The sequence below is a fragment of the Lepidochelys kempii genome, chromosome 3 (genome assembly GCF_965140265.1).
Source record: "Lepidochelys kempii isolate rLepKem1 chromosome 3, rLepKem1.hap2, whole genome shotgun sequence".
In the NCBI taxonomy this organism is placed as follows: Eukaryota; Metazoa; Chordata; order Testudines; family Cheloniidae; genus Lepidochelys; species Lepidochelys kempii.
In genome coordinates this window covers 103,183,899-103,201,152 of record NC_133258.1, presented here as the reverse complement: position 1 = coordinate 103,201,152, position 17,254 = coordinate 103,183,899, and the positions used below count along the sequence as shown (strand labels likewise).

General features: G+C 41.3%; 1 protein-coding gene across 8 annotated transcripts in view; it reads left to right on the top strand.

The window, feature by feature from the left end:
- Positions 1–17,254, top strand: part of AHI1 (Abelson helper integration site 1) — a 188,633-nt gene that overhangs the window by 90,275 nt on the left and 81,104 nt on the right. Inside the window, exon 22 of one of the 8 annotated variants that reach the window (XM_073337388.1) lies at positions 13,617–15,359. The exons of 6 other annotated variants lie outside the window; for them this stretch is intronic. In XM_073337388.1, coding sequence (XP_073193489.1) covers positions 13,617–13,624 — 8 coding nt within the window. In that variant the 3' untranslated portion in view covers positions 13,625–15,359. Of the gene's footprint in view, positions 1–8,315; positions 15,360–17,254 lie in introns of those variants that run through there. One more of the 8 variants, XM_073337387.1, reaches the window with a different exon arrangement.

Genomic DNA, 17,254 nt, shown 5'->3' with positions numbered 1-17,254 from the left:
AGATCTCATAAAAGCAGTAAGTATTCATATTTCATCTCACAGAATGAACATACATTTAAATTTAGTAGAATGGCCCTTTCAAGAAAATGAGCATATACTTTAAATCTACGCTGTAATTAACTCGGTACATAGCTCCCAAACTATACTGTCCTGTATCTTCCTTTAGACAGAAACACAAGATAAATGTGTTGACGATGTCTTCTTACATAGAACGATAAACCATGAATGTGTGCTACCACTGTGCATGCATGTTTGTCTACAGTCCCATTGTTGCCAAAAACGACTACGCTTCAGCACCTTCCTTAAATGCAGAATGTTCTTTGTGAGGCAAATAAAGCTGAGAAAATACAACACTACAGAAGATATGCTTCTAAAGTATCTTTCAAATATACAATGGAACAACCAAAAAATCAAGATTTTTGGAAAAACCACATTAGAAAGATTATGGGATGCACAGACAAAATGGGGTTTCCCATGAGAAAATTTGTGAGAATCCTAAGTGACACCACTTGTCATATTTTCAGTTTCTAAGCTGCACTACTATGTTTGTAGCACTGTGCTAGAATTGTTTTCATAGAAATATAAGGAAAAAGTTTCACTCATGTAGTTTATTTTTCATCACCAGCTAGCAAGTATGAAGAAAGATACTGGTGTCTTTCAGTAGCTCTTACTGTTAGTTTAGTTTTAGTTTTGAATATTATGGAATTTGGACTAAAATGGAGATATGAGCTTACAACAGGCTCATCGAACCCGTGTTTCCCTGATTACCTTGTATTCCTGACTGTGTACTATCTTTTTAAAAGTCGGGATCTACTCTGGCTACTCAAATTCATCTGGCATTTGGAGCAGCAAATCATCCTTTTATATCAGGGATCCTTAGTGTTCATTGACTATGAAAAGTTTGCTCAAGGGCCTAGTCCCTGTTTCCCCTCCAGTATTCCTCTTTCCACCAGAACTCCTTGACAAACAGACCTTCATGAGATTTGAATTTAGTACTGAGAATACTGAGGGGGACTCTCCCTTTTGAGCCAGTGGGGATGTAATCCTCAAAGCAAAATTCCTGATGGTCACTATAGCCTCAGTGCAACAAAGCACTTAAATACATCGATAAAGAGTTATTTTTAAGATTTGGTTAGTGTAACTGTATGTTATACTACCTGTGTAATGTTGTTCTAATGTTTTGTGATGAAGACCAAATTGCAGCATTGGCACATGCAGCCATCTTTATTTTGAAGACCATCCAGTTGCTCCCGATAGTATAAAACAGCTGGGTGTTCCACCTTGTGGTTAGTGACAATGGAGGTAATACTAAGGATTTGTCTTGAGCTTGCAAGATCTTGAAGAAGTAGCTATGAATATTCTTTTTTATTGCTGCAAAAAGGAAACTAGTACTGCTACAGTTTTTTTTCCAAATGTCCCCTAGCAATTTGAGTAGATGTACTCCACAAGTTACCAAACATGTAGCAATTTCAGCTTTTTTTCCACATGCATTTGGTCAAGCCTTTTCTGACACAAACCCTAATACCCTTCTGTGTGGAATGTCCTTTTTTTTGTAGTGTTTACATTATTGCTCTGGAAATAATTGACATGATGGAGCTTCTAGTGCTACCATACTTGATGTCATGTTTGTTTAGATTCAGGAGCTGAGGCAAAAGAGGACACTCTGAAGCTTTTTACAAGCCACGATAAGAATAAAAATATGCATTAGTCTCCCTCCTCTCTTCTCCTCCAAAAATCACACTAACCGAGAATATCAGTAACCCCTACCACATATTCTGTGTCATGGATATAGTGACATGAGTATGTGATGTTGTAATAGGCTCCTTGTGGGCTAGATGGCCTAGTGGTTAACGCTCACCCTGTTGTGATGGCAGTAGTATGGGAGCCTGGGCCTGCCTACTCCACCGGGCTCCGACCCAGAACCCTAGGAGGGTCAGCAGTGTTTGGCCTCCGAGGGGGCCCTCTGAGTTACCCTTCCTGGGTTACATCCTACTTTTGCTTTTCTCCCTCAGCTTCTGGTCCCAGATAAGAAAAAGGAAATAGAAGCCAAACCATCAGCCCCAATCAGCCTCAGCATATAGTCCTGTTCCCACAGGGAGGCTTCTTAGGCACCTTTTGCCAGGAGCCTTCAGGGTAGGTCTGTCTTTCTCTCCCACCTCTCACTTCTGAGCTGGGTTGTTCCATTTTCAACCACGTCTTCGGTTGGAGCATGCTCTGCAGGGCTAGAGGGATGGGGCTACCTGGGCCCAGTACTGTCCTTTAGCCCTTTCCAGCCCCATGTGGGGTTTGTATACCCCATCACACAGATCATCTCATATTTTGTCAAAATGTTGAGAAGCTGCATAAATTCTTCTTTTGTACAAAAACTTAACAAGTCTGTTTTTGAATTGGCCATGGTAAATATGTTCCTGTAAGAACAATGAGATGCACAGAAAGGATATATGTCTCTACCATTGAAGGCAAGTCTTTGTTCATAAGACACTGAAAATATTGTTCAACGCAGTTTATCCTTCTGAAATATCCCTTTTTCTTTAAGAATGAGGAGTACTTGTGGCATCTTAGAGACTAACAAATTTATTTGAGCATAAGCTTTCGTGGGCTGAAATATATCTTCCTACTGTATTTTCCACTGCATGCATCCGGTGAAGTGCGTTTTAGCCCACGAAAGCTTATGCTCATATAAATTGGTTAGTCTCTAAGGTGCCACAACTACTACTCGTTCTTTTTGCTGATACGGCTTCCACTCTGAAACCTTTTCCTTTACTAAATCTACTGCTATAAGAGCTAACTTGGACTATTAGAAATTTCACATAAGCTTGTCTTGTGTTCATACCTTCCTGAACATTTCTTAAATGAAGAGGAAAGATCCCTTTCTTGTATTTGCCAGTTTTTTTTCCGTCACAGACTTTTTCCTTCTCTTTATTATTTTACATTAATTGGGGATTTCCTTTTGTGCAGTAGCTCTTTCTTGCACATATTGGTCAAAAATTTGTGAAATTGCTCCTGATTCCCTAAACAGAGCATAACAGTTGAAAAAGAAGCAATTAGTGTCATATCTTAGGTTAAACATTCTCAGACAATGCATTGCTAAAAATTTCAAACCAATAATAATAATAATAATAATTTTTGTCCTTGTAACCATTTTAGAGACTTTCCTTGATTACGGTCTTTTGTCCCTTACCTGTATCATGGATATGATAGTCATAGGGCCAGATAGAAAGGTCTCATTCAAAGGTAATCCATCTGTTGATCAGCCAGCAAATACAGTATTAGAGAGTTTCTCTCCTCTGTCCTCACATATAATGTAATGTACTTGACTCCTAAGTAATGTTTAATATTTGTGGATCTTCACAAACACTAACGTAATAAATGTCACAGCGCCTATATGGTGTATGTAAATGTTCTTATTCCCATAACAAGTAGGGTCCCACAGGGATCAGTTCTGGATCTGGTTCTGTTCAATATCTTCATCAGTGATTTACATAATGGCGTAGAGAGTACACTTATAAAGTTTGTGGACAATACCGAGGTGTGAGGGGTTGCAAATGCTTTGGAGGAAATTGGGACAAACTGGAGTAATGGTCTGAAGTAAATAGGATGAAATTCAATAAGGACAAATGCAAAGTGCTCCACTTAGGAAGGAACAATCAGTTGCACACATACAAAATGAGAAATGACTGCCTAGGAAGGAGTACTGCGGAAAGAGATCTGGGGGTCATAGTGGACCAAAAGCTAAATGAGTCAACAGTGTAATACTGTTGCAAAAAAAGCGAACATCATTCTGGGATGTGTTAGTAGAAGTGTTGTAAGCAAGACACGAGAAGTAATTCTTCCGCTCAACACCTGCGCTGATTAGGCCTCAACTGGAGTATTGTGTCCAGTTCTGGGTACCACATTTCAGGAAAGATGTGGACAAATTGGAGAAAGTCCAGAGAAGAGCAACAAACATTATTAAAGGGGAAAACATGACCTCTGAGGGAAGATTGGGAAAAAATTGGGTTTGTTTAGTCTGGAGAAGAGAAGTCTGAGAGGGGACATAACGGTTTTCAAGTACATAAAAGGTGGTTACAAGGAGGAGGAAGAACAGATGTGCTTCTTAACCTCTGAGGCTGGGACAAGAAACAGTGGGCTTAAATTGCAGCAAGGGAGGTTTAGGTTGGACATTAGGAAAAACTTCCTAACTGTCAGGGTGGGTAAGCATTGGAATAAATTGCCTAGGGATGTGGTGGAATCTCCATCACTGGGGATTTTTAAGAGTAGGTTGGTTAATCACCTGTCAAGGGTGGTCTAGATCAGTCATTCCCAAACTTGTTCCACTGCTTGTGCAGGGAAAGCCCCTAGCGGGCCAGGCTGGTTGGCCTGGAGCAGTGAACCGTGGCCACTGGGAGCCGCAATCGGATGAATCTGCGGATGCGGCAGGTAAGCAAACCGGCCCGGCCCGCCAGGGGCTTTCCCTGCACAAGTGTCGGAACAAGTTTGGGAACCACTGGTCTAGATAATACTTAGTCCTGCCATGAGTGCAGGGGACTGGACTAGATGACCTCTCGTGGTCCCTTCCAGTCCTCTGATTCTTTGATTCCATTTTACAGATGGGGTAACAGAGGCACTGAGAGATTAAGCAATTTCCCTACATTCAACAGGAAGCTTGTCAGAGATAGGAATAGAACAGGGGTTCTCAAACTTCATTGCACCGCTACCCCTTTCTGACAACAAAAATTGCTACACGACCCCAGAAGCGGGGTCCGAAGCCTGAGCCTGCCCAAGCTCCACTACCCTGCCTGGGCAAGCCGAAGCCCGGAGACCTGTATCCTGAGCCCCACTGCCCAGGTCTGAAGCCCGTGGGCTTTGGTCAGGGGCAGTGGGGCTAGGGTTTTGGCCCTGGGCCAGTCTAAGCCAGCCCTGGTGACCCCATTAAAACAGGGTCGCAACTCACTTTGGGGTCCTGGACCCACAGTTTGAGAACCGCTGGAAAAGAACATAGATTTCCTGACTCCCTGTCCTGTACTTTAGCTGTGACTTTCTTCCTTCCCCATAAAAAGAAAAGGAGTACTTGTGGCACCTTAGAGACTAACCAATTTATTTGAGCATGAGCTTTCGTGAGCTACAGCTCACTTCATCGGATGCATGCCGTGGAAAATGCAGCAGTCAGATTAAGTTCTCTGATTTGTGATTTATCTGGCCATATCATGCTAATCTTTTGGGGGACTAAGGTGTGTTGCACAGTAATTCTGACTTTTTCATGGATGGCTATTCCAGTGGCCTGTGAATTATCTTTTTAAAAAAAAAAAAAAAAAACCATGCACTTAAACATGTTTGCCAAAATGCTGAGGGTAAACTCTTTATAAGAGCCCCTAGAAGATGTGCACACTACTAAAGCAGCTGCTTTTTCAGGGCTAAATTCTGTTCTTACCAGGCGCAAGTAGCCTGAATTGAAGGGAATTTCCCCAACTCCAAATCCACAGAGTAGCAATGGAGTAAAGCCCCTTATTGTTCTTGTGCCTTTGCTGTGTGCAGAGTAAATGGAATTTCCTTGTTGAGTAATAGGAGAGAGATTCCATGATCTATGCTAGATGTACATGAAAACTTTAAAGAACTTCTTTAATGCTTGCCTTTTGCAGTCAAGTGCAGACTCCTTTTATTTGCCTTCCTCACTCTGCACAACTCTGCTCCTCCGCACATTTCAGTGTTGATATTATCTCATCCCACCTTCCTGCACTTTGTACTATCCAAGCCCTTCCCTCTTAATCACACCCTTCATTTCCTTATAATGTTCTCATCTTTGTACTGTCTTTCATGCTACCCCATTATCTTGGTCATTACTTTTTAAAAACTAACTAATAAAGAAACAACAATGCCCCTGGCTTTTAAACTTTCACTCCCTGGAGAACAATTAACTCCCTAATCGTTTTTATTTACCTATCTCATTTTAAATTGTAAGCATCTCTGGACAGAGACTTCACCGTCCTATTGACCTCTAAAATACCTTTTATGTCTATAGCACAATTTTAAAAATAAAAAATGGGCCCAATCTTGAGATTCTCAGGTATCCCCCATTGAATTCTGTACCTTCCATTGAGTTCAGAGGTTTGCTGAGCAAAGACTATATAAGAACATCAAAATTGGGCCAATTACAATTAGTAATTAGCCTAATAATTAACACTGGTTTTGTGAAAGATCACTGTTTGACTGCAAATACTGCCCAGCTAGTTTCACTAAAATACTGACTTCATTGAAAACAATGGATTAAACCTGCTCTTAAAAATAAATTACATCTGTGTTAGGAACGTGATGGTTCTTGTATTTTAAAAAAAAAAATGTTGGCAAAGATGAGAAAACAATTAGAATGTTTCTCTCAGTTAACACAGCTGATAGTCAAGGGGTTTTCCAACTAAAGAAAGTGAAAGCAACTTCAAAAGAGTCTTTCTTTCTCTCTGAAGATATTAGCAGAGCTGACAATTGTCGTTAAACCCTCTATTATATTTGATGGACTACTTAAAATATATTTTTATTATGGTCTCAGATAAACGGTAATGTCAAAATCTTACAGATATAAAGGATACCAAAAAAGGACATTCAGATTCTACATTGATTAAATAACCACGAAATCTCAAATTTTCTCTTTCTTGTAGGGGGAAAGCAAAAGCTTTGTTACAAAATCCCACACCTATGCAAATATGCTTACCATTCATAACTAATATGTATTTTAGAATCCTTGATGATTATTGCAGTGTTGCCAGCTCTCACGATTTTATCCTCTCTTAGAGTTTTTTAGAACCATCTCTGTAGTGTGTGAGCGCCTTCCACATAAAACCAGTAGCAATGGTGAAGTCCCTACTTGATTTCATGGTGTCTTTCTGTCTCTTCTTCCTTTTCAGGGTTTAAACATAAATAAATACAGCCCTGATATCAGAGAGGCTAATTAGAAAGGAATCACATTATGTTAGTAAGCATATATTTCCTTTTTAGTCTCTATGCTTTTGTTAATATTACTCCAGTTGCTTATTTGCCCCTGATTTACAAGCTATTTTAGATAATATCCTTGTCCAACTCTTTACATAGACTGGGTTTTAATTTTAACTGTACAACTGCACTAAGTCACTTTAAACTATACATTCAAAAAGGATTTGGGAAAGAAATTTGATGTGTCTTCCAAAAAAAAATGGTCTTTTTTTCTTATGTTTTTATAAAAAGAATTGAGTAGAGCCATCAAGCACTTATTAAAAGGCTAATATCATCAGCTGAAGATCAGGCTCTTTGTTGAAGTGTTATTTTATTTCACATTTTTACTTTTCTCTCACTTTTCCTGTCAGGAAAAGAAGTAAGAGAAAGGAGACACACCCCACTCCATCCCCTAAATATATGAAATTTTTTGGTTCAGTAAAAAAAATTGTTTTGAATGTTTCATCAAAAAGAAAAAAACTGAAAATGTTGAACAAAAAGAAAACTTAATTTTCTTAAAATCTCCCCCCGCCCACATACTACTTCCCACCTTTAGTGTATGTCTAGACCATTTTTTTCCATACCATTTACATTTTGGGGGCAACATCCTGCAGAATTTTTGTACACAAAACTCTCATTGATTTCAGGGGGAATTAAACACCTGGATTTAATCCTCAACTGCAGACAGCTCTATTTATGGTACCCTGATATTAAAGCTGCTGAGGGCTGGATCAGCTCCTGGTGTAATTTAGAGCAGCCTCTGGGATTCTTTGAATTATATCCAGCTTTAATGGCTCCCAAGAATTTGTCTGTACAAATGCTCTGACTACGCCCCTCTTCCCCGCCATGCCTCCGATCCCAGGGGCTATGAGTGGGAATGACCAAGAGCGAGTGTCTCTAGGGAGCCAAATAAGCCTGCTCTGTGGCCACTGGAGCAGCACAAAATAGCTATATTGGGGTCCAGGATCTGACGTAGGTTAGGGCATGAATACAGGCCCTACCTCTGGAGTATTATAACTATAAGTGTTTCAAAGTATAAAAGGAATAGTAAAAATGAATTATATAATATTTAATTTGAAAACCTAAGATCTTCATAAGTAGACTCATCTAACCACAAAAATGTTTTGACATACAATAAGAATAAAGTTAATTATTTTTGTGTCTGTTACTTTACTAATGAGAACAATCTATTTATTCTGTTTCTAAAAGTTGCTCATTCAGTTTCCTCTGGCTGATTGATTAGATGTTATAAATATAAATGTCAGAATAGTTCACATTTTCTAGTTCAGCTCAGTGTAGCTTGGTGTATTTGTTTATACTGAGATCAAGGGTATGCACGTTCCTCTATTATGTGTTCTTTTTCTTGTTACTCCTAGGCATATTAATTACAATCTTTGACTGAAAACTACACTAAATACAGAGCACAATAACAGCAGTCTTTGAAGATTCCAAAAACTTTATCAAGAGAACATCATTTATATTTATGTGAAATTGGTATATGTTAGGATAATTACTGCTCTGCCTTCAGGGTAAAGGAAGTACTCTCGGCCAAAATTATATAAGGGTGCGGATTAAATGAAGCATTACTCTGTTTGGCAGCAATGGATGTAAGTTGCGAAATCAGGGTATGACGTAGCATTGTAAAACTAATCTGCCAAAAATGATTTGGCCTGAAAATGCCCTTATTTTTTCAATTATATGCTATTCTAAAAGAACCAAATTTAATTCAGTCTTAACTGAGAGATCCTGTTAACTACTTTTAGTCCTTTGAAAATAGATCCACTATACATTTTCTAAAGACAGAGAGCCATGAGGCAGGAAATGCTTGCAAGTTAATATTTTGAGACAAATCCAGCTGCTCTTGGCAGTGGAACCTTGAAGTTTCACTGCCCAGGGGCTCTGCAATGGAGTACACACCCTCTGCACAGTATAAAGTTCAGGTTTTAAGGGGGACTCCCTTCATGGGAATGAGCATAAGGTGGATGGGGGAAGAGGATGCATTTCTGCATGGCTCCCTCCAATCTTACTACCACCACCACCTCCACCTCCTGAGGCAGAGTATATTAGGGCTGTGGTCACACTGGTATGGGGAATGATTCTTTCCATTCTTTCCTCTTTTTCCTAACATGGAGATACCTACCATTTGGGCTGCATGCTGGATCCCTGGATTTGGCCCTTCATTTTGGAAATTGGGCAAACAGCAAAGTACACCTACAATAGGGGCCTGGTTTTAAAGGGGCTTCATCTGTCCCTGGTATACACACATGCCTGTGCACACATTTTTCAAACCCTAACATTTGTATATGCATTTTATGGATTCTTTTATCAGTGTGCCAAGATGATCTTTTCATATGTAAAACCCATTTGCTCTTTTATGTGAGTGCTTGAAAAATGCATGCTCACTTCATCGGAGCTGTAGCTCACGAAAGCTTATGCTCAAATAAATTTGTTAGTCTCTCAGGTGCCACAAGTACTCCTTTTCTTTTTGCAAATACAGACTAACACGGCTGCTACTCTGAAATAAGCTTGGCAGTAACTATTCCTCCAAACCTAACAAAGAGGATGCTCCTTTGATGAGTTCCAGTCATGGGGAGGGAGTGTGCTCTAAAACACACAAACACAAAAAGAGACCCCACAAACTAACAGATCCACCAGTATCAGGTACCAGATCACACACACCATCAACATCAGCGTCTCTCAGAGTTTGAAATCCACCCACTCTGGGGAAGATGACCCTCCTGTACCGATTCCAGGGACAGAAAGAATACCCTTCACTCCAGGGAGGTCAGAAAAAGGGCCAGAGCCCCAGGAATTGTTTGCCGTGGGAAAGCCGAAGTCCTCACACCTTCTGGAACCTTCTATTTCCAAGAGACTATATCTCCTGCTCAGGACATGCCAAAGCTGAAGCACTCCTTGCCCCCTGTTCCTGTGATGGTACTTGCTTCCACCAGCTCTGCTGGTAATACCGATGGAACTGGTCTCCGGATTTTTGTATTCGGAGGAGTTGGATGAGGGGCAGGGACCGTCTATCCCCTCCCGTCCGTATGAGTACCAGTGGAGGTCTTCTATATCATAACAATATGCTCCACTCCAGTTGCCGTGGAGTCACTGATTCCCCACACCATACGGCCCGCTACAACCTCTTGATCCGTCATTCAGCCCTGTTGGGCACCCTGGCCCCAATACCCACCCTCAGAACCCATCTGTTCTGTGAGGGAAACTTTGCCTATCTCCCTGTCTCAGGTGCCTTCAGGTAGATGCTTGGAACCAGTGATAAAGAAGAGCTGCCCAGTCTGGTTCTGACAGTGCCACTGGAGTAGGAAAGATTCCCATCGTCCTCACCTGATGTGGCAGTGGCTTGGACATCTCCCCCACCCCCTGAGGACTACCGCCAATGCCAAGATCTCCTGCATAGAGTGGCAGCTGCACATTCCCCTGGAGCTAATCTAAGACACTCAGCATAAGCTGCTGGACATACTTCACTCATCGGTGCCATGTAGAGTTGCTCTGCCAATCAACAATGCCATCCTTGAGCCAGCTAGAATGATTTGACATATGTCGGCCCCATGTATGCCTACCCCCAAGAGGGCAGAAAAATACTACTCTGTACCAGCTTAATAGGCTGAGTTTCTTTTCTCACCCTCCCTCCCTCCCAATTCACCTGTCCAAGTGACAATGAAATGGGCTAGACAACAGCACCCCATGCTCCACCGCATTCAATAAGGAGGGCAAGCAGTTAGACCTTTTGAGCCGCAAGATCTTCTCAGCCAGTTTTCAGTTCAGGGTTTCAAATTATCAGGCATTATTTGCAAAATACAATTTGCTGAATTACAGCAAACTGGAGGACTTTGTTGAAAAACTGCCACAAGAAGACTGTGCCCACTTCCAGGCAATAATAGAAAAGCGGAAATTAGTTGCAAGGACATCGCTTCAATCAGCAGTGGATGCGGCTGATACCTCATTGCACTCTCTGGCTACAGGCATAGTCATGCAGAGGAAATCGTGGCTCCATTCTTCTGGTTTTCCCAGGGAGATATAAAATACCAGTGAAAACCACCCTTTCGATGAATCCCATCTTTTTAAACAGAAAATGGATGATTCCCTTCAAACCCTCAATTATTCAAGAGCTACACTTTGTTCTTTGGGTATTTACGCACCTGCGCTGTAATGTAAATTCTACCACCCACACAGCATTACAGAATCTCCCAATTTTTCCATCAGAGGCCTTATGAAAAACCATGGAAGCATCAAAAGACTCAAAGATCTCATCCTCGGGGTCCACCCTCACAGCCTTCCTCCTTCCAGATGCAACCCCCACAGGAGAGAAATTTCTGAGGAACTCTAGAGAGCAGTCACCGCCTTGCCTACTGCTATACAACCACCCCACTCTCTTCCAGGGTCATCTAGCACTCTTCTTACCAGGCTGGAATCTAATAGCGATAGACGAGTGCTTGCTAAATGTCATATGATAGAGTTCATCATGGTACCTCATCCAGAGCCCACTCCCCGATCTCTCCTCAGGGACCCCTCTCACAACAGCATCCTGACCTAGAGATGAACTCCTTACTACAAAGAGGAGCAATAGAGTGGGTTCCTTTGGAATACCCAGGGATGGGATTCTATTCAACTTCTTCCTTTTTGAGTGTCAGGAAATGCGGATGGAAGCCAATTCTGGACCTCCACCATCATAATCGCTTCAGCCACAAACCCAAGTTTCATATGGTCACATTAGCAGCAAACATCCCATCATTAGAAGGCAAGTTGTTTACAGCTCTTGATATGCAGGATGCTTGTTTTCACAGACATTCATCTGACTGTCAGATGGTTCCTGAGGTTCACCATCAGCTTACACCATTTTCAATACAGAGTCCTTTCATTTGGACTCACCACTGCTCCAAGGGTCTTCACCAAGGTTTTCTCCATCATCGTGGCCTACCTCAGGCATTGTGGGGTCCTTGTATTCCCCTAGCTCAATGACTGGCAAGGAAATTATTCATGAAACTGGAGAAGATGGGGATTAATACATGAATCAAAAGATGGATAAGGAACTGGTTAAAGGGAAGACTACAACAGGTCATACTGAAAGATGAACTGTCAGGGTGGAGGGAGGTTACTAGAGGAGACCCTCAAGTATCTGTCTTAAGATCAAACTTATTTTAACATTTTTATTAATGACCTTGGCACAAAAAGTGGAAGTGTGTTAATAAAATTTGCAGATGACACAAAGTTGGGAGGTATTGCCAATGTGGGGGAGGAGTGGAATATCAGACATGAAGATTTGGATGACCTTGAAAACTGGGGAAATAGAAATAGGATGAAATTTTATAGTGCAAAGTCATGCAGTTAGGGACTAACAACAAAAATTTTAGCTATAAGTTGGGGATTTACCAGTTGGAAGTGGCAGAGGAGGAGAAATGCCTGGGTGTATAGGTCGAACACGGGATTACTGTGAGATGCCGATGTGATGTGGCTGTGAAAAAGGCTAAAGCAATCCTAGGATACATCAGGCGAGGTATTTCCAGTAGAGATAGGGAAGTGTTATTACCATTGTACAAGGCACTGGTGAGACTGCCTGTGGAATGCTGTGTGCAGTTTTGGTTTCCAGTGTTTAAGAAAGATGAATTCAAACTGGAACCGGTACAGAGAAGGGCTGCTAGGATGATCAGAGGAATGGAGAACTTGCCTTAAGAGAGGTGACTCAAGGATCTTGGTTTGTTTAGCCTAACAAAACAAAGGCTGCGAGGGGATATGATTATCCCTCTGATGTATTAATAGAGAACACCGGGGAGGGAGAGGAGTTATTTAAATTAAGGGCTAATGTTGGCACAGGAACGAATGGATGTAAACTGGCCATTAACAAGTTTAGGCTTTCTAAAGATGAAGATTTCTAACCATCAGAGGAGTGAGGTTCTGGAACAGCTTTCCAAGGTGAGTACTGGAAGCAAAAAGCCTAACTTGTCTCAAGACTTCGCTTGATAAATTTATGGAGGGGATGGCATGATGAGATCGCCTTCAATGGCATATGGCCCATCTGCATCTGCTATTAGCAAATATCTTCAACTGCCGGAGATGGGACACCAGATGGGGAGGGTTTTGAGTTGGTGGGTCTCACCCACATGCTCAGGGTCTAACTGGGTGGAAACCATATTTGGGGTCAGGAAGGAATTTTCCAACAGGTCAGAATGACAGAGACCCTGAAGTTTTTCACCTCCCTTTGCAGCATGGGGTAGGGGCAGGGCTGGATTACCCAATAGGCAGACGAAGCACATGCTTAGGGCACCAGCAAACCAGGGGGCACCAAAAAAAAAAAAAGATTTAAAATTGATATTTAATATTTCAAAAAAAGCATTGAAGTAGTCATCATGGGAAAAATCAGAACTTTGTTAGACTTCCTTACACTCCACTACACACTTTTCCCCCGTTTTTCTGTTCTCTTTTTATTACTTACCCCACTTAAACCAGGGGGGGCGTCCTACTAAAGTAGATCGAAATAATGCGTGGAAATCAGATCCTGTCATGTATTGCAATAAATTTATTTTATTATTGATATATTCTTCTGAGTTATATGTACTTGATTCTTCTTTTATTTCATATATATATATACACTATTTTTGTGTGTGTGTGTATATACACATAAAAATAGTGTATGTTGTGTAATTTTTTTTTTTTAAGTTTAGATAACTGAGATAAGGGGCAGGATGAAATGTAACCAACTGAGTGGAGCACAGAAACGTAAACTGGCGGAAGAAAAGAAACAAAAAACTAGTGAAATTTTCCAAAATCTTCCAAAGCTGACATCATTTTTCAAAGCAAATCCATCAGAAGCAACATCTTCTCTCAGTAGCATAGACATCGTTCCAAAACCTATAGGTGTTTGAGACTAACCCTTCTTCTATTGGTGAAACAAACATGATTCCAGAACATGTGGATGTGTCAGAGACTGTAACTGATCATCCTACTCCTGGTGGTAAAACAGACATTGTTCTAGAAGGTGTGGATGTGTCAGAGACTGAACCTGCTCATGCTGTAAATAATAGGAGAAAAGACCTGATATGTGGGTTAATTTCAGTACCGATGATATAGCTTACTGGATAGATCGTGGACCAAATGACTGTCAGCACCACACTGGGCCATTTGAGAAATCACGTTGGACTTTTACCAATGGCAAACAAACAAGATATTGTTCACAAAAAAATATTTTTTGGCATGAAAGCGAATGGTGACCAATACACTCGAGAATGGCTACCCTCACCATCAACAGGGTCTATGTACTGTTTTGTTTGCAAACTTTTTGCATATAAACCTTCAACATCCCAGTTTGCTGCAGATGGATTTAGTGACTGGTGGAATACTATTTTAATTGAACAGAAAATAGTACTCACAGAGATTCAATGTTGACATATTTAAATCGAAAAGAGGGCTTTGGATTGACACAAAAATTGGAAGAACAAATTAAAGGGGAGCGTGAATACTGGCAACGTCTTGCAGCGTGTTCTAGCTGTTATTCAAACATCAGCTGAATGTGGTCTGCCTTTCTGGGGATCAAATGACACATTTGGATCATTGCAGAATGGAAATTTCTTGGAATTGTTGGAGCTTGTGGCTCAGTTTGACCCATTTTTAGCAGGCCATATCTCAAAATATGAGAGTGCTGGCAAAGGTAACTCATCATACTGATCCAAGACAATATGTGATGAACTCATTGGTCTAATGAGTGACAAAATTCGTTCAGCTATTGTGGATGAAATAAGTACTGCTGGGTACTTCAGTTTATCTGTCAATTCTACACCTGATCTTTCACATATTGATCAATTGAGTATTGTACTAAGATATGTGTCTCCCACAGATGGAAAACCAGTTGAACGATTTATAACGTTCCTCAATTTGAAAAGCCACACTGGTGAAGAAATGGCAAATCAAGTACTGCATTATCTGTGCCAAGTTTGTAAACTAGATTTCTCAAAGCGCAGAAGTCAGTCTTATGACAACACTGCCAACATGTCAGGGCGTTTCCAAGGAATGGAGAAGAAGCTTTTAGAACAGAACAAATATGCCATATTCATACCATGTGCTCAGTGGTGGATTCATGATTTTGCTGCCCCTAGGCCCTGAAATAATTGCTGCCCCCGGCCCCATATGAATTTGTTTTAGTTTTTGTACAATTTCATTTGAACCCGCCTGCAGCTGTTTCATGTGACAAGCCTAGGAGGGAGGGGGTAGAAGCAGAATGGCTGTGCGCTCGGTGGAGGAGGCGGCAGTGGAGTGGAGGTGAGCTGGGGCAAGGAGCGGTTCCTCTGAAACCCCTGCCCCGGGTTACTTGCTGTGGCCCTCCCCGCTCCCCCAGCTCACCTACTCTCCACCTCCTCCCCTGAGCGTGCCACCAGTCCGCTTCTCCTCCCTCCCAGCGCTTTCTTGCAGCAAGCCTGGGAGAGAGGGGGAAGGAGGCGGGGCTGGATATTTGGGGGGCAGAGTTGAGGCGGGGGGGGGCGCAAGCACCCACCAGCACTGGGTAAAGTCAGTACCTATGGCTATTATAAATTTGCCGCCCCTGCAAATTTGCCGCGCTAGGCCTAGGCCTTGTCGGCCTAGGCGATAATACGCCGCTGCATTTGCTGCACACTCTCTGTCTTGCTGGCCACAGTGCTGTTGATTGTTGTCCGGTGGCAGTAAGATTTTTTTTTCTCAACAGTCCAGTTACTTTATACATTTTTCTCTGCCTCCACACACCAATAAAACATATTTGAGCAACGATCATGTGTTGAAATCTCTTTCTAATACTCGCTGGGAGGCACATGCAGTGGCAAAAAGTGCAATTCTGGAGTCCTACTCAAAGATTGTGGGTGCATTAGAAAGTACAGCTGAAGACCAGTCACAAAAGGGAGAAACTATACAAGAGGCAGAAAACATTGCAAACAAGATGCAAGAACTAGAGTTTGTATTCATGTTGACCATGTGGAATGAAATTTTACAACACTTTTACCACACAAGTCAAGCTCTCCAGGAAAAAGAATTGGATTTGAAAACATGTGCAGACCTCTGTCAATCATTAGCAGACCACTTACACACTTTGAGAAATGATTTTGAAAGATTTGAAGATAGTATCAGGCAAGATATCTTTTGATATAACTACAAAGAAGCCCAGTCCCACAAGCGAATCAGGAAAAAACAAGCAAATGATAGCAGTGCAACAGAAACAGCATTGAATCCTAGAGACAAATTTCACGTATCTACTTACTACGCTATAATTGATACACTTGAAGCTCATATGAAGAGGAGAGGTGAAGTGTACAAAGAAGTATCAAGTAGATTTTCTCTTCTAAATGATATGGACTTATCTGACGAACAATATTCACAAGGTTCCCAAAAGCTAGTTGACTCCTACCCTGTTGACTTGAACATGAATCTCTGTGGAGAAGTACGGCAGTTCCACTGTTATATGTGCGCAAAGTTTAATGAAACAGGAAAAATTCAATTCAGTCACATTCATCTTCATGACACAATATTGAAAGATGGAATACAATGTGCATTTTCAAATGTAGAGATCGCACTATGTATTTTTCTAACATTGATGATGATTAACTGTTCCGCAGAACGCTCTCTTTCTCAGCTGAAAAGAATAAAAAACTCTCAGAGAACAACAATGTGTCAGGACAGACTTGATTCACTTTCCCTATTGTGTATGGAAGCGGACATGCTTCGTCGAGTCAGCTTCAATGAACTTATCCAGAATTTTGCAATCAGAATATCTAGAAATAAGCTATTTTAATTTCAGCATACATGTAAGTTTTGTCTCATTTCGAAAAATAAAATTTTATTTTACGATATTGTTTTTATTGTGAATTACATATGGAGGGGGCACCATAATCTTTTCAGTGCTTAGGGCCTCTAAAGGTCTTAATCCGGCCCTGGGTAGGGGTTTCTTGCTGGTTTGATTTAAAGATTTCAAGTTACAGAGTTGAAATCTTCAAGATTTGAGGATTTCAGTAACTCAGCTAGAGGTTATGGGTCTATTGCAGGAGTGAGTCGGTGAGGTTCTGTGGCCTGCAAAGTGCGGGAGGTCAGACTAGACTATCATGAAGGCCCTTCTGTCTTTAAAGTCTATAAGTGTAAGCAACAATGTCGTATAATCCTTGAGCCCAGAAATGGACTTGGTCTGATGATAATGATGATTGATGATAGAGTTCTTCCACTATTTCAAGCCATTCAGGGATGGCAAACTTCACAAAACTATAGTCCTTCAACTCTTCTTCATTCAGGACTTGGTAAGAAACGTGACCTTTTCTAGTGAAAAATAGAGACAGGTATAGATGGCCCT